Source organism: Sander lucioperca, chromosome 14, assembly GCF_008315115.2.
Source record: "Sander lucioperca isolate FBNREF2018 chromosome 14, SLUC_FBN_1.2, whole genome shotgun sequence".
Taxonomy (NCBI): domain Eukaryota; kingdom Metazoa; phylum Chordata; class Actinopteri; order Perciformes; family Percidae; genus Sander; species Sander lucioperca.
In genome coordinates this window covers 27531563-27557100 of record NC_050186.1, presented here as the reverse complement: position 1 = coordinate 27557100, position 25538 = coordinate 27531563, and the positions used below count along the sequence as shown (strand labels likewise).

Below are 25538 nucleotides of genomic sequence, written 5' to 3'. Positions count from 1 at the left end.
AATATGGCGACTTGTGGTCTGATGACACGTCGTGAAAACTCTCTATATGTTTTTGTAATAGCAGCTACAGCTGATATACTGTACAGTGGGTTGTGATAGGCAAGTGTCTCATTTCCTTTTCATGTGCATGTTTTAACAAGTGCCTTTGCTGTGTTTTGTTTTACTGATCATTGTTCTTTAGTTTGCAGTGTTTTAAGGTTTTAGGCCATTTGTGTGAGGTACCTCTCCAGTTTTAATTATGGAGAAGTTTTTGTTGCCTTTTTCCATCACCATTTCAATGTTTTCCAGGTCCAAGGCTGTTGTTTAGTAAATCTATCGCTGACAGCGCTGTATTGTTCCTCTTTATGTAGACTTTTTTTTTTCTACCACAAATTATTCGCGCTGGTCAGCGTACATGGCTTAAAAAAACTGTTTAAAGGGGAACATTATTGAAAAAAGCTTGAGAGTAGTTATTACTAAAAATCATTAGTAAACATAAGTTCCTTTTGTTGAAACATAATAAATAAGAAACATTAGGCTCTACTTATCCAAACTAAAGAAAGAAATCATTCTTATAAATGTTTGTTTCTTTATAACAGCATAGTTTTAAGAACAATGTATTCCATACATTCATTCCAGTAAAACAGAATGGCTGACAATGCATAGATTGTAATTTCCAACACACTCTGCATCTGAGTAACCATGCTTTACAGCACTGCCCAGAGCCCATGAATATAATAATAATGAATATGGTTATCAAAACATGAAAGAAAAAGTAGTGACCACTAAAATGTGTAATTACAACTAAATCTGGGTTTACAGTGTATATAGTCCAGGACGTAGGTCAATGCAAAGTGTAGTGTCTCGGGTGCTGAAGTGGAGGTCTGGACAGGGGCGGGTCTAGAGGGGGGGCCCGGGGTGGATCCTTTGGAACAGTCAAACTTTATAAAGGCAACAAAATAGGCAGGTGTACTGTCAGCAATGTCCTAACTCTGGCTTTGTATATATAAGACAGAACCATGCAGGTGTGTGCCTTGCGACAACAAATTGCATAGAATTTACTTCTACAGCAGCCGTACTAACCCCGAGGTGGGGTCAACAGATACATTTTAACAGAACAAAACATAACCTTAACTTACCTTCACACCAACCACCAACTAGGTTTATTTGCAAATGCTGTTATGTTATATGTTACGCTCCATGGAGACATCAGTGCCCATGTTGTTGGTTATTTTACGTTACCAAACTGTTATACAGTATTATAAAAGAAGGAACATTATGGACGATGGAAACACTGAGGAACAGTGTAAAGATAGAACATTTGCATTATGTTTTCTGTTTGATTTTAATTTTGTAGTTGGCAGGAACAGCACTAAACAAATACTGCAGCAGATAACTATCCTGGAGACTGTCGAAGCCACACCCATCCAAAATACTCACAACAACAGAAACTGTCCAACTTGTTTGGTTTGAGGACATTTTTTATATATTTCTTTAACGGCACATGCAAAAGAACTTTGGATCCTTGAAATTTTGAGGCCAGTTTAGAAGTAGAAGCATATTGAGCTCACTGTAGAGCACCTGTTGCTGTAAGAAATAAAGTGTGTATTGCACTTTATTTCTGTTGTTTCCTAGTATCTGAAAACTCTAAAAAAGCTCCTCTTTTCACCCTGTGTGTTGAGCTCTCTGTTTTAGCTACCGAGTGAGGCATCACACTTCTGTTCCATCTTTGTTGGAAGTCGCACATGCTCAGCAGACTACTAGCCAGTCAGAAGCAGAGTGAGGGCGTGACACGCTAGCAGCTAGGTGAGCATTATAACGTGTGTTACAAAGTGACCACGTTTGTCACAGAAGTAAAGGCTGGACTTAGAGGTGCAACGATGAATCGATTAGTTGTCAACTATTAAATTAATCGCCAACTATTTTGATAATCGATTAATCGGTTTGAGTCATTTTTGTATTAAAAAAAATAAGATTTCTCTGATTCCAGCTTCTTAAATGTGAATATCTTCTAGTTTCGTCTCTCCTCTGTGACAGTAAACTGAATACCTTTGAGTTTTGGACAAAACAAGACATTTGAGGACGTCATCTAGGTCTTTGGGAAACACAGATCCACATTTTTCACCATGTTTTGACATTTTTATACATCAAACTAATCGATTAATCGAGAAAATAATCGACGGATTAATCGACTGAAAATAATTGTTTTTGTTAGTTAGTTGCAGCCCTAGCTGGACTACAATAGAGCTGTTTGGAGCAGTTTGTGAACAGTGTTTTCTGTTGGAGATGGTAAGTCCCTTTGGGGTGGACTTTGGGCTTTTTCACTTTGTAAACCTATAACGTGCACAGAAAAGATATAGAACACAATAAAGGAAAGGGAAAAAGCCAAAAAGGATAATATGAGCACTTTAAAGGTATATTATGCAAGATTTGTACCTTAATATAACAGCGTCAAAGTCATTTTGATGTTAAACAAAGTCGTAGTAGGGCGAATCATCCCGGTAGCAAAGCAGGGGAGGGACGCCTCTGAGAAAACCAGCAATGCAAGTTTGGGAGGTGGCGTCCCGCCAGATCTCACGAGAATCACGAATTGCTTTACGACTGTTGGTTCTGCGAACATCTGCTACATCCACCAGAGCCTTTTGGACATCGGTGACCAGAACCAGATATCTATTTCGAGTGTCTTTCATTATACGACATAGTGAGACCGCCGGGCTCTTCGTGGATTGTTGTCGGGTCTAGGAGGCGGCGCAGATGGAGGAGGGAGAGGGATAGCGGGGACGCAGGTCCGGTGTTATGCTAAAGCTAGCATAGCACACAAGCCACCTCTATCGAGCCTGTATCTCTCCAGTGCCAGATCCCTGGTGCATAAAACGGACGACTTGGAATTACAACTCACTGGAAATCGCTATGTTCGTGACTGCTGTGTTTTGATTATCACTAAAACCTGGCTTCAGCCGGGGATAACCGATGCTAGCATGCAGCTAGCAGGCCGCACTCTGCTCCGCTCCGTCTTTGTACTTGTACTCTGCACAATGACAATAAAGTTGAATCTAATCTAATCTAATTTACTGAGTTGTTGATTCATCCGTTGTTGATATTAAGACCAGTCCTACAGGGGGGAGGGGATCAGGCCGTGAGTGCAGAGACAGCTCTGCGTTAGTGGTATTTACGACAGTAACGTTAAATACAAGTATTCCACACTTCTTCCACTGTTCACCACTAGGCTGCGCTGTGTTTTGGAACTGGTCTCAGTCAGTTTGGATGAATTTTCATCACGTGGCTGTGCGTAGCATTAAACAAACATGGCTGCCTACGCGTAGCTGAGAAGCTGTAGAATTGTATGCATTTTACAGCTCCTCGATCATGCAAATGGTTGATTTCTTTAAAAAAAAAATATTTTCTATGGACCCTACGCCAGACCCTACACCAGACCCTACGCCAGATCCCAAGTCGTAGCCTGACGCACACCTCATGAAAAATTTAACTACACGTTTCTGGTTCTCCTTCTCCATAAACAACATGAACTCAAGGAGATAATTAACTTTTCCTGCTCCAGATTTCCCACCGTGGTCAGAAAGCACAGGGGAGACACTTTGTTTCTCTCACTATGACTCTAGAGTCACTACTCGCTCCGAAGCTAGTGACGTCACTCTCTCACTCGCTCAACCACACATTCCCCACACACACAGACACACACCTGCCCTACTATTCTCTTAAAGATATCAACGCACACACCAACGCACAAGTATAAACTTCAGGCCACTTGCGTAGGTGGGTAAATAAGCTTCTAGAAGCAGCTTGTGTCCGAACATGGACAAGAAGCCTTGGCAGCAAGGTTACACAACTGGAGTCATATGGTTTTACAAGTTGTTGAACTTTGCACTGCAGTGGGTTGAGCTGACTTACAATGATAACATTGAAACCAATAAATATGACATTACAGTTGTCTACACTGGATTTTATAAGGATAGTCTTAAAAGTCCCTAAGGGAACAGACTAGTTTGGTAAGAAATCAGCATCCGATATTTTTCAAATGTTGTTATACATAAACTATTGAAGTTAAGAGAAACATCACAAAAGAGCAATATTTGTGTCTGGTGGTTAAATTAGCATTTTAGTTGTATCTACAAGAACACAACACATCTATGATGGAGAGCTTGGAGCGATCATTTAGATTGATGAATTCCATCCACATAGGAGGGGAAAGGTATGACAAAGCTGAAATGAGGCCACAAAGAGGGATCACAAAGAGGGAGAGAAAAATACCTAACTGAGCATCGAGCCTTGAGGAAAGGTTACCATGACAGCACAGAGGGACAAAGTGCTACAAACTGTGATCTTCTTAGGTTAGGTAGGATCTAAAATCCTGAGGAGTGCTAGGATACGGATATGTATGAGTTGGCTTCTTGAGGCTGCTAGAGGTTTATCTAAAACCAAGAAAGGAGATCGCATGACTCTACCTTTAGCATCCCTGCATTTGTTTACGGTTTCTTTTCAAGATCAATTTTTACATTGTATAATTGAAGTCAAAATCGAAAACCCTCATCATTCAAGCCTTTTAATTATGAATTAACACAGTAGTCACCAAACTGAAGTATTTTTGTATCTAATAATTCATGACTAAGTGTTGTTAGTGAGCACACTTTATGTGTTTGTTAATTAGCTCCCTGTCTGCTGGCTGAGTTGTGTGCAAGGTGAGTTTTGGGCTTTAAGCGGTTTGGACGGACGCCGTGGTCCTTGTTTCCTGGTGTGGGTGTGACATGTGGGGTTGGGCATGGGGGCGAGCAGGGGCTTTGGGGCCTGGCTGGGGGGCAGCACGTGGACTCCTTTACGGGACAGGAGGCCAATCTCTCTCCTGAGGGCCTCAGCCTGCTGCGCTTGTATTTTCACCAGGCCCTGGAGCCTCCGGATCTCCTCCTGGTCCGCATGTCTCCTGTAATCCTGGAACTGTCTGCCCTGGATACACACAAACAGACATCTAGAAAGGCATGCAGTATACAGATGGGAACACACACATTTATGTTCATACACCTCAATATTCACAAATGCTACTTCATTCAGTTGTGTGCACATGAATAAAGGGAAGCAGGCTAAAGTGCTGACATCATATCATGTTTTAACATATTGTTGCTGGGTGCCTGGATAGCTCAATTGGTAGAGCGGGCGCCCATATATAGAGGTGTACTCCTCGACGCAGCGGGCCCGGGTTCGACTCCGACCTGCGGCCCTTTGCTGCATGTCATTCCCCCCTCTCTCTCCCCTTTCATTTCTTCAGCTGTCCTGTCAATAAAGGCCAAAAAATGCCCAAAAAAAAAAAAACATATCGTTGCTGCTGGGTAAACTCCCCCGTTGCTTTTCAGGAAATGAAAAAAGGCAAATTTAAAGATAATTCTTTTGGGGGCTTCTCCCTTTATTATATAGACAGGAAAGGGGGAGAGAGATGTGGGATGACACGCAGCAGGTTGGATTTGAACCCACGCCGCTGCAGAGGACTCAGCCTACGTGGGGCGATTACTGGGTGAGCAATAGGCCGCCCCGAAAAAAAGGCAAATTTAAAAACATTTTATTGAGCTATTTACCTCGGATAACGTCAGATGAAATCGCCTCGTCACTGTTTAAATATTTGTGTCATGTGAAAGGTGTCACATGTAGGACTGAACCTGCAGAGAATTCTCTCTTTTTTTTAAGATTTTTTTTTGGTTCAGTCCCAGCGTTGTCTTTAACCTCAACCAACAGAAGGCAGCTCTAAAAACACTGTACACTAACTGCTCAGCACCAAACAGCAGACACAGACACAGTTAGAGAAAAGCTGGTAAGGAAAATTGAACATTTTAGCAGCTAAGGAGCCAGACATTTTCCTCAGGAGTTGGTGGAGATCAAACTAGAGTTAGAAGAAAAACTTGTGCTCATAGTTATCAGATGGACACAAACACTATTCACATGGATGCTAACGTTGCCCTGTATCTGCTGGATGTGTAAATGGGTTTGCAATAACAACTTAATAAGGTGATATGTCAGAGTGTGTCTGTTGCAGTAGTTTGTCTACCCCATAGAGGCTAAATAATCCACTGTCGCCCTCTGCAGGTAACTGAGATTCTGTGTGAACAGAGGTTTAGCCCTGCTGCTTATCTGAATGAGATTAAAAAAAGATACCCATATACCAACCTGGACCCTATTTTTCCATGTTGTTTTGTCTAAGTACCTAATGGGAACAACATTTCTTTTAAATTAACAAGCTGTATACTTGCAAACTATGTGGGACTGGGGGGGGTGAGGGAGGGGGGAGGGGGGAAAAGGGAAAAAAAATAAGAAAAAAAAGAAAATATAAGCCCTTATATTTGTACTGACATTTCCTGTGAAAATCAATAAAAACAAAATAAAAAAAAATAAAAAAAATTAACAAGCTGCAATGTAACATTATTGGGCAAATGCACACCTTCAATTTACGTCTACTAAATTTCTTTTGCCACTGACATTATGGAAAGGATCCCTACAGAGATAGACCTTTTTGTTAAAGAGTAAGATCTTTTTTGTTTAACCAGAAACCGAAATCGCCAAACTCACCAGACTCCATGTAAATAAGCAATACTTTTTGCGTGTATCGAGGCAGCATATTTCCACAAGTAAATGGGTGTATTAACGGTTTATTTCAACCAAACCAGAGTGGTGATTGTTGGAACAGGGGAGAGACGAACCAAGACAGCTTTTGATGGTTTTATTTGCTTTTTGTCGACTTTAAATTAAGTGTGTTTTACGATGATAAAATTACCGTTTATTTACATGGAGTCTGGTGAGTTTGGCGACAGTGATCTTGGGGATGTTTCATATTAAACAAAAAGGATCTTACTCTTTAACAGAAAGCACAACCTCTGTAGGGATCCTTTCCATAATGTTGTCAGACACTTAGAATAATAATCTGAGCATGTCAGTGGTAAAAACAGCACTTATAGTGGATGGAAATTAAAATGTGCGCAACTGCCATACAACATAACAGCAGCTGTTTGTGCCGACAGCAGCACAACATGGGAAAATAAGGTCCAGTTTGAAAAATACTGAAGTTTCCTTTTAATGTGGATCCCAGCTTTGATCAATATTACATGTAAAATGTAACTGATGCACAGAAATTACCATTTTCTTTTGCCTAGCGTTGAGCTTATGCTCCAGTTCCTTTTTCTGGTCGAAGAGGGTCGTCATGCGGCGGAGACGCTCTGTGTTACACCTGGTCACCTCCATCAGAGCCTGGCGCGCCTCTTCTACCTTCGCCTGAATATCACACACACACACACACACACACACACACACACACACACACAACCACAAAAAGATCAATAATCATAACCAATCTAAATTGTTCTTAAAAATTACTTTTGACGTTTACAGGGAATCAGAACAAAACAAGGCAATGTCACGCCAAAGCGCACACAGATTTGCAAACACACACACACACACACACACACACACACACACAGGTCAGCGTACATCCCACTGTTTGATTTCCTTGGCGTACGCAGCTTCACGGAGGAGTTTTTCCTGCTTGAGCTCCTCCATGGTCCTGTTCCCTGACAGCGTCTGCAGAGCCTCCAGATCCACCGGCCTCCCGAACTTCATCATCATCTGCTCGTTGCACTGCTTCTCCAGCACTACAGCAACACACAGATCAGTATCTAAGAATGTTACCTCCTGGCAATAATCATTCCTGGGGAATTTCAACTTTTACTCTCTCTTCAACTCTCTTTTTACCTGTTTAAATTCCCACTCAGTCTCACAATTGCAACCTATTCGGAACTCAGCCAGATTAGTATATTAACTAAGTCTAGGAGGTTCTTTCATATAACTCCAATTTTAGCATCACTGCACTGGTTTATTTATTATTTATTTATTTCAGGTTTATTTGTCAGGGACAATGCCCACTAATAATAATACATAAAAGTAAAATGTGCCAGAATTAGCCTGGAGGCTATTTTACATCCGCTGCCCCTACGATCAGCTGATCAAAACCTCTTAGAGAGAAGACACACCAGCCCGATAATCGGGCGTCGGGCCGTCTGGCGAGGTCGGTGACTCGAGTCTGTTCTGTGTGTCCCGTGCCGTCGGCCGTCCGAGGAGACGTCGGCATTCATTTGGGCCGACCCGACATGTTCAGTCGGGGGCAGGGCAGTCGGGACTCACCCGGAAATGGGGAGCAGATGAGCCTCTCAAAATCTGACGCAAATCTTTTAAACTGACCTTTGTCAATCTGAAATGAAGACAGATTCAGCAACTGCATGGCCTATTTCTCGCTTAAAATGTTTTCAGAAACACGTTTCGGTGAACTATTTTAGTACAATATGAGATCGTATTCTGAACAAGCCGCCATGACAGTCTGGCTGTGAATTTCCGGAGAAAAAAGAACCACGTGACGAGTTCATCCAATCAGCTGCCGGTCTTCATTTTCTGGTAAATAATCAGACTGTTAATGGAAACAATACAGAGCAGCGCCGCCTGCTGCTATGGAGACGTATTACGTTTCGCGCACGCGCAGAGCGTACGCTCAAGTCGGCGTTGCCTCAGTGTGTTCTGAGGCATTTTTTGGACCTCGGGACCCGACTGATCAGTCCGACTGGCTTTTCTGCCGACGGTCGGCCCGTCTGGTTGGTGTGTCAGGCCCTTAGCTGTTCCACCAACCAGACTGAAAACTAAGGATGAACGGGTGTTTTTGGTTACGGCCCCCCTCGGCTTTGGAACAGCCTTCCTCTCAGTGTGACACCGTCTGACTCCACTGCAGCTTCTACACTAAGAGCCTCCTTAAAACTCATTTTCACAAGATGGCCTACACTTAACCATGTCTTGTATCCAGTGGTAAAATATAACTTAAGTACATTTACTCAACTACTATATATAAGTACACATTTGAGGTACTTGCACTTTGCTTGAGTCTTTTCTTTTCATGCCACTTTCTACTTTCTACTTCGCTACATTTCAGAGCGAAATATTGTGCTTTTTACTCCACTACATTCATCTTACAGCTTTAGTTACTAGTTACTTTACACATTGAGATTTTTGCACACAAAACACATGCAGTTTATAAAATACGATGTTTTATTATCAATTAAACTACCCAGCAATAGCTGATTAAACACTTAGTTGATTGACAGAACTGTTTGGATTGTTTCCAGTTTCTAAAATGTGAGGGTTTTTCTGCATTGAGTACTTTTAATACTTTAAGTACATTTTCCAGATGATAATTACATACTTTTACTTAAGTAACATTTTTGATGCAGGACTTTTACTTATAACAGTATAGTAACAGAGTATTTTGTGTGTATGTGGTATAAGTACTTTTTAAAAAGATTTTTTTAATGGCATTTTAGGCCTTTATTAGATAGAACAGCTTTAGACATGAAAGGGGAGAGAGAGTGGGAGCGACATGCAGCAAAGGGCCGCAGGCCGGAATCAAACCCGCGACCACTGCCTCGAGGACTAAGCCTCTGTACATGGACACACGCTCTACCAGATGAGCTACCCAGGCACACTGGTGTAAGTACTTTTACTTGAGTAAAGGATCAGAATACTTCTTCCACCACTGCTTTTATTCCATTCCATCGCAACACTGCATATTTCCTCTTTTTGCTACTTTTTATTTGAACTTCACTGCATTGGTGGCACCAGGGAGGGGCTAGGGGGTGCTGTAGCTACCCCTAGGATTGCCATAGCACCCCCTTAGCACCCCCAAGAAATTGCTGTGGTTGATTTATAAATAAATAAAAAATCGTTAATGTTTCAATAGTATAATTTATATTTGAAAAATGAATAAATACATTAATAAAACAAACCGATTATTTTTAAGTTAAAAAACACAGGTGATCGTATTCGGCCAAAGGGTGCAGCACACATTGAACTTTTGACCTTACTTCCTCAGTAACTTATTCACAAAGAAGAAGAAGAGCTCGATATTTGGAGCCGTTAGGATTAGAGAAGTGAGTCTAATGCTAGCAATGGATAGTTTTTTACTCCCTCAATGTCAAGGTGTGGAGACTTTATCAAAATCTGTAAATGAGACTGAGAGACATGGTAAACTTGTCACCAACCGGGATGAAGAAAAGCGGCCGGAGGAAGGTGATCGGACCACGGCTGTGATTGCTGCTGAGGATGCTTAACGTCACCCTCATGCACAGCCAGGCCACAGTGGGTGAGTCAGCTGACAGGGGTCCATGCAAGAACTTTACTCTTATCTCTGTCTCATAGAACAACATTACAGTGAACATGTGTTTTACAGAAATGTGAATAAATGGATCACCGTATCTAAAGTTATACATCGCACTGGACATCGGTTTATTTTTAGCCCAGAAAACACATTCGCCCTCAGTGGCTTATTTAGATATATTTAGTCACTACAGATATGACTACATTATTTTGACCATACGTGCAAGTGTGAAAACTGTGTGAGGATACATGCGCGTGTGTGTTTATGTGTGTGCTTGGCTGTGGGTGGTGTATTTGGCCTGCTGCATTAATCTTCTGAGCCACTGTATGAGAGCTGCAGTAATGATTGTTTGAACCCGGCTTGTTGGCTGGTATTTGAAATATGTTTGGTGCGCTAATCAGAGTTCTATGGTGCTGTTGTATCGGCAACTTTAAATCAATCTCTCTCGTTCGCTCGCTTAGTAAACCGAGGCGGAGGTGGGTGGGCATCTGCGCGAATGTGTGTAACGTTAGCCTATTTGTGTCAAGGGAAACAAAAAATTTCAGAGCACCCTCACTGAAACGTCCAGCAACCCCAAAGTACCGGCAAAAGAACATCTCTTGCGCCGTCACTGCTTCACTGGCATTGCGTATTTTCATTATGCTGAATTTGTATTATCATTTTAGTATTTTTAGATGCATTTTGCATACATGTTTCTTTTATTGGCATTCTATATTGCACTGTCACTATTTTATGAAGTGCTGCTTGAAATGTGTGCTCTCATGTTCTAATTTTTGTATGTCATGGGATAAACTTATATGGGTTTCTGATTCCTAATTAATATCCTGTAAATCTTTTAATCTGGAAAGCACTTTGTGCTTAATGCTTGAAAAGTGCTATATAAATAAAATTATTATTATTATAATAATTAATTTCACACGTATCTAACATATCGTCAGAGCTTTCAGGTTAAGCTGGACGGGAGCTGGAGTTCTTCTAGGCCCAGGTTTTGGCCTGTGTGGGTCTTACCCTGGATTTGGGCGTCCATGTCCTTGCGGTCATGGATGAGCCTGACGTGCTGCTGGCGGGCCTGAATGTACAGATCTCTCTGATGGCTCTTCTCCGCCTGCAGCTGCCTGATGCGCTCCTGCAGCCTGTTCAGCTCCTTCATGTCCAGCACCAACGCCGGGCTCAGGTCACACGGCACCGAGCCGTTAGTGATGAACTCAATCTGGTGGACCAATGGAGAGGGTGGAAGGAAGAGAAGACTAATTGCAGGAGAAGATCAAATGAGAGCATTTACCGAGTGACGTCAAACTCCTGTAGTACCTGATAACCCTTGTGTTGTCTTTGGGTCAAATTTGTCCCGTTTTAAAAATTTCTATATCAGAAAAATTAGTTTCTTGTTAACTACCTAATTTTAATTGACCAAAAATAACACGGATGATTCCATGCAACGCGTGTCACAAGTACAACAAATGAGCGGATCTCTACTCTCATTGAATTTTGGGTGTTTTATTCAATTTTTTAGTATTTGAAAAAATAAATTGAAATGTTTTGAAACTGTGTCCCAAATGAACATATACCCGTCCCTTAATATTAGTCTAAATAATTCATAATGTCTGCTTTTTTAACTAAAAAATTAGGGATAATTTCCTATAAATGAGGTTTATCGACCATAATTCCAAAAATAAGTGTAAAAAACTAGTAATAAGTTGGTTAGTGGTGTATATACACATGGTAGTGAAAAGAAGCGCAGATTTTCACCTGGGAGGACGACAAGCAGTACATAACTCTGCCATAATGATAATGAACTTTTTATTTTCAAATTGAAGAAAAAACTAAAGTTAAACTTGAAAATGAAATTGCAATAGAGCTGCGAAACGAACAACAGAAAATTAATTGGCAACTATTTTGATAATCACTTAATTGTTTAAATAATTTTTAAAACAAAAATGCCAAAAAATGACTATTTCCAGCTTCTCAGTTGTGTATATTCGTATATTTTCTTAGTACTCTATGTATTAAACTAAAAAAATCTTTGGCTTTTGGATAGTTTGTCAGGGAAAGCAAACTATTTGATTATGTCAAACTGGGCATATGGAAATTGCAATGGGGCATTTTTTTTAACTATTCTCTGGACCAAACAATTATTTCGTTGAAAACGAGAAAATATGAATCAAAAGTGAAACTAATTGTCAGTTGCAGCTCTAAATTGGAAAATGGAGTTTTATTTAGAATTTTAGTTCTGATTTTAGCTCATTTCTAATGAAAATCAAATGTTCTTCCTTATTGTCAATTTCATAATGGCAGAATTCTTCCAGGCCTCTTAATTGAAATGCTGGGTATTGGGCACCAATCAGAGAAGACAATTCCACCGCTCTTGTTTCTGGCCAGGGTTGCCATGTCTGCCTAATATTAGCAAATGTGGGCTTGTTTTGCTTGGGATATGCCTGAAAGTAAAGGTAGGGTGGTATGGTTGCATCATTTTTACTGTCAATTTACCATGCTTTCTTTGGGCTTGTACTTTGTGTCTGGCTCTCGCACAGGACCACCTCCAATGAAATATAGTGGCTGTTAATGAATGGCTGTTAACGAAATATAATGGCTAAGCAGTTGGTTCAACAACATGCACACTGTGCAAGAGGTTTTAAATGTTCTTAATGATTATAATGATATCAGCAAGTTAAATATTGCTTTATTTCACGTCGTGTTTATCTTGGTCATACTGCGCTGCCAACCCATCAAAGTTACCAAAAATGTGCTTACAAATCTGTTGACTTAGAACTTATTGTTTTGTCACCAGTCAACCTCCACAGTTTTGGTCTGTTTACCTGATGCTAGTCTCGCTTTGCCAGACCTTCCTCCACAGCGCTGCAAAGGAGAGTCTGGCTAGTCCACACAGCATTCCGGGATGGGAGAGAAACTGTGGTTTATTTTTATTTCTTTAAACCAATCACAATCGTCATGGGTGGTGCTAAGCACCGCACAGAGCCACGGTGCCTCTGCAAAATAGCCTCGGGAAGGAACTTGTTTTGGTGGAACGTGTGTACGTTCAAAGGTTGTTTTAGTCGTGCAACAGAAAACTCAGATTGATAGTCTAGCTAGCTGTCTGAATTTACCCTGCAGAGATCTGAGGAGAAGTTAACCATAGCCCTCAGAAATCCACCGGAGTTTAGAATTCCAACTCAAAGAAAGCGGAAGGAAACGGACATCTGGCTGAAAGAGGTGCATCCGGCGGAATTTACGGCAGCAACGGAGCAATCCCCGAAGTGGAACGTCGTGGATATAGACTAACCTGATGCAGTCTAATAGGAACCACCACATCCAGTTCATTCATTTTCTGCTGTTTCTCCCTGTTCACCAACTCCAAGTCGTCCTCTGCTGCCTTCCGACTGCTCTTCACCAACTTCTCCTGCAGAGCCAAGCAGAAACACACACGCACACACACCAGGATGTGAGTGACAAAAACAGCACACGACAGGAAAACAAGTCAGATGAGATGAGGCGAAGATGCAGAAAACAAAAGCAGAGTGTGACCTTCTTGACGAGGGTGTCACACTCTCTCTTCAGAGCTTCAGCACTCTTCTTCTCCTCCACTAGCAGTTCCTCCAGGTCCAGCCGACGCTCACGCAGCTGCACTGTGTTCTCAAACAACTCTGGCTCACAGCCTGAGACACACACACACACACACACACACACACACACACAGTTATAGCCAAAGCTAGAGTCGAAGCCTGTTAAACTTAAAGCACAGTGAAGCACCGCAAAATGCCTCACATCCAGTCTGTCCAGGTCCAAATTATATTCAGTCTATTCAAATAGCGATTTACCCTCTGTCCCAAAAGCTAGCGTAACCACTGTTTTGCGGTAGCTTGTTTCAAGCTAGAGACACATTCGATTAGCATGAAAACATGTCCCAGAGAACGTTTGATTTAAAAACGTCCACCAATCACTGCCTTGTACCCGCTTGGAATGAACCAATGATATGCCTCCTTGCCCCGGTGCTCATACTCTACCCCTCCCGTGTACGAGCCTGAGCTCAATGCGCGTCGTCGCTGCAGGAGTTACTGCAAGTCTACTGGAGAATGGAGGAAAAAACTAAATAAAAGTAACCACTGCCGGGGCGACCTCTAGCTCACCCAGTTAGAGCGTGCGCCCCGTGTAGGCTGAGTCCTCTGCAGCGGCCCAGGGTTCGAGTCCAACCTGTGGCTCTTTGCTGCGTGTCATCCCCCATCGCTCTCCCACCTTTCCTGTCTATCCACTGTCACTTTCAAATAAAGGGATAAGCCCCAAAAAAAGTAACCACTGCGTCATGGTTGACGTCTTCCTGTTGGACAGATACGGGGGAAGGGGGAGGGGGGGTGTATTTGCAGGTCTGTGTGTGGGCGGAGACTCAAGGTCAATGGGAGGGGTTAGACGGAGACCCGAGGAGATGCTACTATCAACTCTAGCTAGCTTTTCAACATTACCAACCCTGCCTTTAATGTAGGGCTGAACGATTTTTGAAAATAATCTAACTGCGATTTTTTTCCCAAATATTGCGATTGCGATTCGATATTCGATTATTTTTTTAAGCTCTTTGTCTTCTGTATTATTCAACAAAGAATAATATAATAATTTATAGTATGAACACACAATTACACACTAGACAGTTAAATAAGTCAAAATATAGTATATATCTATATATATATAGATATATACACACACACACACACACACACACACACACACACACACACACACACACACACACACACAACAGTGTAATTTTTTACAGTGCACAGAGAGGAGCTGCCTCCAGCCCCTCCCCCTCGTGAAGTTGCGTGCTGCCGTGTGCACTTGTTCAGAGAGGCTATCGTTACGTTAGCTAGTTGCTGGTGTTCTTGCCATGGGATTAACTGTACTAATAAAACTGTTGAAACGCCGTGGCCCCGCTGCTGTGAAAGCTCCCCGAACGTCATTTATTAGTCTGATTGTTACCCCTCTCAGTGGCAGCTCCTCCACTCATATCTTTATAACGGAGCTAACCGGAGCTAACCGCTAACCGGAGCTAACCGCTAATCAGAGCTAATCGTTGCCAACCGAGCCTTGAGTTCTGTGTGCCTGTATCCATTAACTGCATGTATAGACTCAAGCCCGAATAAAACCCTTCATTTTATTAAAATGGCTGTAAAAGTTTTAAACTACAACTCAGAGTTGTTTGAATGACAGAAATCAGCTCAAGGTACGTATGCTTTCTCTGCGGAGTGCAGACTGATTTGCATCAGATTTGCAGACTGATTTGGTCATGTGACCAAATCGCAGCCTTTGCGATTAGGAAATCGCGTTTTTCATATCGCGATATTATCGCAAAAGCAATTAATTGTTCAGCCCTACTTTAATGTGGCCAGTAATATATAAAGGTGGTTTTTCCCAAAACATTTATGTTCCAATAAAAAGTATTACTTGGAGAGCTGTCCAAATTAAAAAAGATCCCAGCACAAGACCTACCTGGAGGGCAAACATTGTTGTCCAGAGCAGCTCCTCCCTCCTCTGTGCTGTCATAGTCATCATCATCACCCCATTCATCGTCGTCATCAGAGTCTTCATCGCTGTCCTCCTCTTCTTCTGCAAACACACATTTAGATAATAAAGGAGACATTGATATACGCCCGCCACAGCATCACACAATCACACTTCCTGTCCCGCTCACCGCCACCTTCCGCCTGCTCCTTCTTCTTAACACGTTTGATCTTCTTCTTGAAGACTTTGGTCAGAAAGTCTTCAAACTTGTTTTCTTCGCCAAGCGAAGCGTGGAAGGCGGCGATCAGAGCCTTCTCTCTCTCCTGCAGCTTGGCGATGTCTCCCCGCTTCAGTTCCAGTTGTTCGTTATACTCCTCCAGCTTAGACTGTGAGGAGAGAAAGGGGATGAGGAACGAGTGAGCTCAGAAAGGATCTGTTACGATACGATACGATACGATACAATACGATTCGATACAATACGATACGATACGATACAATACGATTCGATACGATACGACTTTATCGTCAGCCAGGGCTGAAATTCTTTTTGGATGCTTGGGTAGCTCATATAAAAAAAGAGGACATACACATACATACAGACACACATAACATGAATAACACCAAAAAACATACATGAAACATTACCACAAATGACATAAACACCCAAGTAAGGAAACAAAGCATACATGTATAACAATTAATCCTGGACAAGAAACCAAGCATTTTTCATCACTGTCCAATATTACATAAACACAGATTACTCAACTGGGAAAACATGGTCAAATGTTCAAATCTATGTCTTGTCTATAAAATTATTCACGGCTTATCATCCCCTCCTCTCCACCAGTTTGTCAACATCCGAACAGCTGATCACAGCAGAACCAGAGGTGCAGCGAGGGGAGATTGTATCATTCCATTTAGGTGGAAGTGTACTTGGACAAACTGCCTTTTCTGTTCGAGCAGCTACTGAGTGGAACCTCACCCCCATAACCATCAGAAATCTAAACACATATAGTACATTCAAGATCCAGTTAAAGAAATGGCTCATTGATAATCAGAGCTGTCAACATTACCATTAACTTCTTGACCTGCTCTCGCTGCCCCCTGCTGGCTTCTTGCCTTGTGTGTGTGTGTATGTGTTCATGTCTTTGTCTGATGTTTGTCTGATTGTTGGTCTGCTTTGTTTCTATTGTACATTTTAGCTTAATAGTACTTTTTACTAAATGTATTGTAATTGTTATATTGTTATGTAAATATGTAATTTTACTTTCTTTTAGGGAGACTTTTACCATCTGTCTAGGGACTGCAGATGAAAAATAGCCTTCTGGCTAACTCTGGCATATTGACAGAAATGTTTATTAATATGCACTGTCTCTGTAATAAATAAATAAATTAAAAAAAAACACAGTTCATTCTATGTCTGCTTATGCCATGCAACTTCTTTATTGTAAAGCATTTCTTGTATGAAAGGCGCTGTACAAATATTGTTTATAAAAAGTATTATTACTGCTTTTTACACATCATAAATACCTGCAGCCTCTTTTAAATGAGGCTTGGTATTCAGCTGCATGAGTTTGTGATTTAGAAATGTTGTGGCCTGTATCATGATCATATTATTGCTTATATTTTGCAAAAACAGAATTTCTTCCATGCATTTACAGATAATGCTGGAAATAAAGAAATCACACATACTATCTATCTAGTAGATAAAAAGCATAAAGTAAATATTAACTGACATTAGTTTTATTACATTACAATAACAGGCACATAAACTCTCTCCCACCGTGATGCTTTTCTCCTCCTTGATGCGTGCGCTGAGATTCTCCTGCAGCATGTCCTCCCTCCTCTCGAACTCCTTGAGGAGCAGCAGCTCCTGGTAGAGCGTCATCTGGCGGAGGTCGGCCATCTTCAGCTGCCAGTCCAGACGCAGCTTCTGGTGACGCAGCAGCAGCAGCTCGGCGTCAAACTGACACACCCAACTCTCCATCTGAAGATTACAAAAAACACATCCACAGATTATGGGCCCTACGTTGCACCCGGCGCAGCGTAAAGCCCAACTCAAGTGTCTTTGTTAGTTTAAGACCGACGCAGTTGTCAATTTCCCGTCCAGCGCCCGCGTCGTTTAAATAGCAAATGCACCTGCGCCCATCTTTGCGCCCATGGGCGTGCTGGTCTTACAGGGAGGTGTGTTCAGGTGCATTCTTGGCGTATTGCTATCTTGAGGCAGCGGGAAGTGATCACGCCATTGACCAACAAAAACCTGGTCTAAAGTCAATAACGCAGCATTTCATTGTTATTTTAACAGCAAATTAGTAAAATGCGCCTAGGCTCGTGCACAGCACGCGCACACTGTGGTTGTTACACACACAAGGACACAAGCACACACACATGCAAAAGATTACAAATAAAAATATTACGGTGCAAATCTGCCATCATAACAGCAATGCGCCAAGATACAAACGCGCCTGGCTTTTAAAGATAATGGGAGATGACACTCTGATTGGTTTATTGCATGTTACGCCCAAAACACACCTATGAGTTAATGAAGTACAATCCTTCTGAACCATGCACCCGGTGCACGGACCCTTTTTTCCGCCGTAAAACTAGCAAAAGTAGATTTGGACATGCCCTAAACGCCCAAGACGATTGTGATTGGTTCAAAGAAATGTCAATAAACCAGAGCACGTTTTTTCTCCCATCCCGGAATGCTGTGTGGACTAGCCAGACCTTCCTTCGCAGCGCTGTGGAGGAAGGTCTGGCTATGTGAGGCTACCTTTTATTTAATCACAGAGTCATCATTCAATGGAAGACAGACCTGCTCCAGCAGAGAGTCCTGCTCGTGCAGCAGTCTGATCTCCTCCTCCCTCTGGAGCTCCTTCTCCAGCTTGCTCAGCTTTGCTTCTTCCTTCGCTGCGGTTTCTTTTTCTTCTCTGGTTAAATATGAAGCTGACAGATCTGGAGTCCCTTCCTCTCCTCTCTCCTCTTCTTCTTCCTCTTTCCCGTCCTCCCCTTCCATCTCTTTCTCCAGCTGCTCCAATAAACTCGTGGCTCCTTCCTCCTCCTCTTGCTCCATGTTCTTGAACCTGTTTGAAAATTTAAAAAAAGTCAATATATGTCTTTAAAAATATGCCATCAGCAGCTAATCAAAATATTCTGAGGTTCAAGTTTAGTATAAGAACACATTTTTACAGCTCCTTTTATTATTTTCTTAAATAAAATAAAACAGTAACAGTGCAGCAACACATGATGGTAACAATCAATGTCTTAACATTGCGCAGCAGTGTTTTCCCTAGCTTTGTGGAAGACTTAGGTGCATGTATTTGGCGCGGGGTTTAGGCAAGAAAATGTTAAGTTTTTCTTAGTTAGTAAATTGTGGGATTTTGCATCTCTTTTTCACATCATTTTGGACGTTATTATCACCATATCTGTGTCTAAAACGTTCGAAAAACTAGAGCACATAATAACTAAATAACTCTCAAAAAGCTTAAAGCTTTAGTGCGCATGTTTTTTAATCCTCCGTGTCCTCCTTGGCTACAAGCAACTGCGTGGAGGAGGGGTGGGGGTGGTGCGCGATCACGGAAGGCTTGTATCATGTGGACGCGCCAACAGTGTGGTTGTCATTACTTAGAATTCCTCATGGGGCCGAAGAAACTAACGCACTATAGCTTTAAAGACAAAACTTGCTAAAGAAGTCCAACGAAAATCATTAATTACATCTGAGAAAACTCAGTTACATTCATTCGGCTTAGGTGGATCCCAAAACAGCTCGGGTGCTGCACCTAAACCTTACAATGTCAGGAAAAACCATCAGCAGTAACGGCGGTATGGTCTTAAATGAATAACTGGGTTATGCCAGTTCTCCCCGTATACATGGGGCGGGGAAGAATGGGAAGAATGACGGGAGTAAAGCTTGGTTTATGGTAGCCGCTGTGGAGCGTGAGCAGACATGTAACCAAAGCTTACCCGGGTTAAGGTTTATACACGCACATATACCAAAAAAGCCTACATAAAAATAAAGGGTCTGCCAGATTTGTGCATTCATATACATCATTTTGGAAAAATGACCTTTGTTCCCTCAGAAGCCGATATCGCTCCAGGGTAGCGTGGCTGTACCGCAGCCTCTTCTCTGGGGTTTCCTCTGGCAGTGTGGTGGGCAGGGTGGGTGGAGGGCGGTGATGAATGGCTGCCAGACGCTGCTGGACCTTCTGGACCTGCTGAGCCTGAGCACGCAACTGAGACACCAGGCGAACCTTGGAGTCCCGCAAGGTTACGATCCGTCTATTCATCTCAGTCTGCTTCTCACGCATCTAGAGGGAGGGAGTCACGAAATGAATCTGCTATATGCATGTAACTAACGTTCTTTCAATCATAAATTAATCTATTGAGTATTTGTATTAGTCTGTTAAAGGTGCAGTAAGCGATGCTGCTCAAAGATTGTCGATATTTGAACTCAACTGCCAAACAAATACAACACATAAGCTCCGCCACCCAGATTCACGGAAATAACATAATGCAACTCCTGGCCGGGCGGCACATTCACATGCTCTCTCCCTACCATCAACTGACGCCGCCTGTTGCCGATTACCTGGAATAGTGTTTTGTGGCTTGTGCACTTCTTTCTGTTTGTTTTCCATTTACAGAGCCAGGGCTGTGTAGGAACACCAGATTCTTTGTCAGCGCACACAGAAATAGAGCGCTAGGTGACCGTGAGGAGATATTCACTGTATTTGACAAAAAGTGTATTATTGGATTAGCATCACTTACTGCACCTTTAATGCTTTCTGGAAGAAGTGCATGCTGTGAATGAGCTAAGTTGTGTGTGTGTGTGTGTGTGTGTGTGTGTGTGTGTGTTTGCGTGTGTGTGGGAGAGTACATTTTCCTCCAGGCCTATCAGCTGTGCTCTCTTCCTCTCAGCGTTCACCCTCTGGTGTTTCGGCACCGTGAAGTCTTTGGCTGACTTTAGTTTTAAGTCTCCAATGTTCTCTTTGGCTTCGCGGATGGCCAGCACATCCAGCGGATCCTCGCAGTTCTCGTCTGGCTTCTCTGCGTAACTGAGACACAACAGTCCATCACAGTTCAGGTCAACGGCTCGTTTTTGCACCTGAGACCCCTAGCGGGTTACTTTGGCACTGCATTTTCTTTTTTTAAATGACAGGAAACAGACCATAAAACAAAATGGAGAATGCCATGTAAATCTAATTAGAGCCCAGAGGACTGAGGTGAGGTTGTTGGACATGACACTCACAGTTGGGCCCATTCCTTCTTCCTCTTCTCTATCTTGGCTCGAGCTTGTTCAGCTTTCTCTGCAGCCTTTCGGAGCCTCTCGACCTGCCGATCTGCCAGCTTTACCCCCGCTGGACGAGCCGGCAGGGGGCGCAGCACCTCCTCTTCTGGAGAAGACAAACAAGTGCTAGGTTGAACATAGAGACAGAGCGCATTGCGTCATACTCCCACCGGAGAAGAAAACAACTCCCCGCTCTCCATTGACTTGTATTTACGGTTTCTTCAGGTTTGACCAAGTCAAATTTAAAGTGCTCATATTATGCTTTTTGGCTTTTTCCTTTTCCTTTATTGTATTCTATATCTTTTTGTGCACGTTATAGGTTTACAAAGTGAAAAAGCCCAAAGTCCACCCCAGAGGGACTTACCATCTCCAACAGAAAACACTGTTCACAAACTGCTCCAAACAGCTCTATTGTAGTCCAGCCTTTACTTCCGCGACGAATTTACGAATGCATGTTATGAAGTTATAATGCTCGCCTAGCTGCTAGCGTGGCACGCCCTCATACTCTGCTTCTGACTGGCTAGTAGTCCTTACCTAGCTACTGAGCATGTGCAACTCCCAATAAAGATGGAACAGAAGTGAGATGCCTCACTCTGTAGCTAAAACAGAGAGCTCAACACACAGGGTGAAAAGAGGAGCTGCAGCAATTTGCAGTACAACAAAAATATGGTGTTTTCTGAAAATTAAACCACATAAACCTATTCTGATATAACCTCTAAATACAATTATGAACCTGAAAATGAGCATAATATGAGCACTTAAGACCTTATATGGACCATTATGAATGAAATTCAAGACCCATATCACGACATAAAATCAAGTCCGGAAACATCTTCTGAAACCAAAATTTAGATTTTTAAATGTTAGACTTTTTAAGAACCCTCGGAAACCCTGTGTATTGCGTGAGGGTGCCTCATCGTCAATTCCGTCTGCTAGCAAACAGCAGACAAATGCCTTAAAGCTGCTGTGTGGTGATAATAAGCTGCCGACTGGAAAAACTGAGCATTTATTAGGACAAAAGTGAATACAGATGTGAGGAATCATCAGGGAGAGTGGGAAGACTGTGGGACACTTAGCTAACGATATGTTCAACGTTACATTTGCAGCAAGCATTTTGTTACCAAGTCAAATATCAAAATGACAGTGTTAGTAAGGCTCACACACGTAACGTCAAACATTCATTAGGTTAAGAGTTTTGTCTTCATAAAAGCTCAGTTTTTTCGGGTCGGCAGCTTAAAAAAACTAAAGTTATGGTTTCTCTACATTGTTGTTAGTAAACATCACCACACAGCAGCTTTTAGGCATTTTTCTGTTGTTTGCTAGGAGGCAGAATTGACGAGGAGGAACCTTCATGCAATACAAGTCAATTGAGGGCGTAGAGTTGTTTTCCCTTTCAATGGGGGCGGGACTTAAATGCGCCTCTATGGACCCTATTTTAACGATCTAAGCGCACGGCGTGAAGCACCTGGCGCAGGTGCGTTTAGAGCGTGTCCAAATCTACTTTTGCTAGTTTGATGGCAAAAAAAAGGGTCTGTGCGCCGGGCGCATGGTTCAAAAGGGTTGTACTTAGTGTCTTCATTAACTCATAGGTGTGCTTTGGGCGTAACATGCAATAAACCAATCAGAGTGTCATCTCCCATTCCCTTTAAAAGCCAGGCGCGTTTGCACCTTGGCGCATTGCTGTTATGATGGCAGATTTGGTCATATTTTTATTTGTAATCTTTTGCATCTTTGTGTGCTGCTGTACATCCCTGTGTGTGTGTAACAAGCATAGTGTGCACGCGCTGTGCACAAGCCTATGCACATTTTACAAATTTGCTGTTAAAATAACAATGAAATGCTGCGCTATTGACTTTAGACCAGGTTTTTGTTGGTCAATGCCGCGATCACTTCCCGCTGCCTCAAGATAGCAATACGCCAAGAATTCACCTGAACACACCTCCCTGTAAGACCAGCACGCCCATGGGCGCAGGTGCATTTGCTATTTAAACGACGTGGGCGCTGGACGGGAAATTGACAACTGTGTCGGTCTTAAACTAGCAAAGACACTTGCGTCAAGCTTTGTGCTGCGCTACACTTTCCTACCTTCTAATATGCTGCTGTCTTTTGCAGGCTCGGCTCTGGATTTTCTGCGTTCTGGTGCAGCAGCTTCGTCTTCGTCAGGCCAGCCAGGTCTGTGGTGTCTGAGAGCGGTTGAAGGCCTGGTGAGCGCCGGCAGACGGTAGGTGGAGACTCTGTGGTCGGTGCGGATAGCGACCACAGTGACCACGTTGGCCTCCAGAGAGTCCTTGAACCTGAAAACAAACACTAGAGGTGAGGGTTTAAGTCTGGGGGCTGGTTCACTTTACCTCCTAACGTTCTACCCACATGAACAACACGTCTCTAGTGACAGATCTAGTGCACAGATAAAAGTCAGTATAGTCGAGGTCAGACATTTTAGGGGACATAAACATAAGAAAAACTAATAGAGTGGCGAGCATCTTTAGCTAAAACATGTGCAGTAACTAGAGAAAAACTAAAACTTATTTACCAAAGTCTTAATATAGACAAGTTTCAAAATAGCAAAACAGTATCCAAGCATCATTAACAGACAATAATGATCAAATATTATTAACTATTTTGGCAATGATACAGCAAGTATGTTTTTCTAATTATTTGATTAATTAGGTGTGTGTGTGTGTGTGTGTGTGTGTGTGTGTGTGTGTGTGTGTGTGTGTGTGTGTCATCAGTACCAGTCCTGTAGTTTGCGGAGTGCTATGCTGCTGCGCTCCTCCTCCCAGGCCATCTGCTTTCTGACCTCCCTCACCCGCTGGGCCTTCACCCTCTCGGCCTGCTCCCTGAAACGCTGATCCAGCTGCAGCTCCTACACACACACACACACACACACACACACACACACACACACACACACACACACACACACACACACACACACAGTTGAGCACATCCTTCCCTGAAGACTTATCCAAACCCTCATGATATAACAGAGTTTCCCCTAGGTTTGCGGAAGGCTTATGTGACCATATTTGGCGAAGGGGTTACGGGGAAAAAACATATGCAATTTTGGATCATTTTGGACCGTTATTATTAACATATCTGTGTCTAAAACGTTTGAAAAGCTAGAGCAGATAATAAATAAATAACACTGATAAAGCTTAAAGACAAAGCTTTCTAAAGAAGTCCAACTACAACCATTAGATCTGAGAAAAGTCTTTTAGTCACGTTCATTCGGCTTAGGTGCTGCCCAAAACGGCTCGGGTGCGGCACCTAAACCTTACAGTGGTAGGGAAAACGCTGGTATCTGAGGTTTAACTTAAACCTGATGCAGAACTGGTTTAACTAAGGTTCAGTATAACTACTATCATTAGATCTGAGAAAAGTAATTTAGTTAGTTTTGACGCTCACACTGATTTTACATTCATTCGGCTAAGGTGGTGCCCAAAACGGCTTGGGTGCTGCGCCTAAGCCTTATAACGGTAGGGAAAACTCTGGATAATATGCCTAAACCTAACCCTTACCGTCAGCACTTAAGTAACCTAGTTGCAGTTGGCTTTCTACAGTAAACATCATATCAACAAGAAACACATTTCCACAGCTGGGAAAGAGAATTAGCGGAACCTGTTTTCCCCCGCTAGATTTGCAGAGAAGGACAGCTTATGACATGTCAGGATGCCTTCTTTTTTTTTAAATAATTCCATCCACTGCGTATTTAACAAACTATTTGTGCCAATTGAACGGACCAATAGAGGCATATCTGATATTAGTCAGCCTGTGATTTGTGTGACAGTTGCTAAGATAAGCTGGTTCTGAAGGGCAGGACTAGTTCTGTAATCGCAATTCTTTTACGTAATCATCGTTTCTTTGTTTAACCGCAATGAATTGCTAACATTAGCTAAGGCCCTGAAGGGTATGGCTGTTGATCGTAATTGTCGGTTTGATGTTCATTCAAAAACAAAAATACGTTTTATGATAATAAAGAGGCGTGGTTACGCCATAGGCTGTGTACTTGTGTTATATAACAGTGATATAACCAAAAGATGTATTCTGGGGTTGATTTGAAACTTTTAATTTGTTAGCAAAAGTAATACATGAATACATATTTTTTTACTTTTTATTTTATCTGATTGAAACAGATATATTGTTAATCGAAATTATTTCTGGGACAATTAATTGTGCAGTCAAATTTTAACAGCAACATTTTGTTACAGCTCTAGTCAGGACGCTTACCCGCTACTGATGTCTTGTTTCTGGTGTGAATTTTGGCTGCCTCTTTTAGTTTTATGCTAAAACTTAACAGAAGTTGCAATGTCAAACCACATGAACTGTCAAACCAGATGACAGTGGATGACGGAGGTGTGTGTGTGTGTGTGTGTGTGTGTGTGGGTGTCTGTACCACAGGTTTGAGGCGAACTTGCTCCGGCAGACTCTGGTTGACGTTCAGCAGCTGTTTAAACTGCTTTTGGAGCTCAGCCAGCTTCTTCTGCTTTGCCACAATCTTCAGCTCGGCCTCTCGACGCAGACGGTCCTTCTCCAGCTTCTGCTTAGCCGTCTCAATGCTGGAGGCAGACAGGGTCACATAATTAGAGACACAGAAAAAAAGAGAAG

The 25538-nt window shown here is 42.4% G+C and overlaps 1 protein-coding gene and 1 long non-coding RNA gene across 3 annotated transcripts in view; one reads left to right on the top strand and one right to left on the bottom strand.

Moving 5' to 3' along the window:
* Window positions 1–4526: 4526 nt before the first annotated feature.
* LOC116034747 (cilia- and flagella-associated protein 44) overlaps window positions 4527–25538 on the bottom strand; it is a 42069-nt gene continuing 21057 nt past the window's right edge. For both annotated transcript variants that reach the window (XM_031277462.2, XM_035991468.1), the window contains 16 exons: window positions 25327–25489; window positions 23666–23796; window positions 23019–23227; window positions 20895–21039; window positions 20523–20700; window positions 19715–19956; window positions 18465–18732; window positions 17433–17636; window positions 15840–16035; window positions 15638–15754; window positions 13685–13815; window positions 13443–13559; window positions 11174–11375; window positions 7462–7622; window positions 7111–7245; window positions 4527–4938 (listed from right to left, as the gene is read on the bottom strand). In XM_031277462.2, coding sequence (XP_031133322.2) covers window positions 4642–4938; window positions 7111–7245; window positions 7462–7622; window positions 11174–11375; window positions 13443–13559; window positions 13685–13815; window positions 15638–15754; window positions 15840–16035; window positions 17433–17636; window positions 18465–18732; window positions 19715–19956; window positions 20523–20700; window positions 20895–21039; window positions 23019–23227; window positions 23666–23796; window positions 25327–25489 — 2896 coding nt within the window. In that variant the 3' untranslated portion in view covers window positions 4527–4641. The remainder of the gene's footprint in view (window positions 4939–7110; window positions 7246–7461; window positions 7623–11173; window positions 11376–13442; window positions 13560–13684; window positions 13816–15637; window positions 15755–15839; window positions 16036–17432; window positions 17637–18464; window positions 18733–19714; window positions 19957–20522; window positions 20701–20894; window positions 21040–23018; window positions 23228–23665; window positions 23797–25326; window positions 25490–25538) is intronic.
* Window positions 6498–13761, top strand: LOC116034750. The gene is made up of 3 exons (XR_004101196.1): window positions 6498–6776; window positions 12758–12763; window positions 13751–13761. It is a non-coding gene; the product is annotated as an uncharacterized LOC116034750 (long non-coding RNA).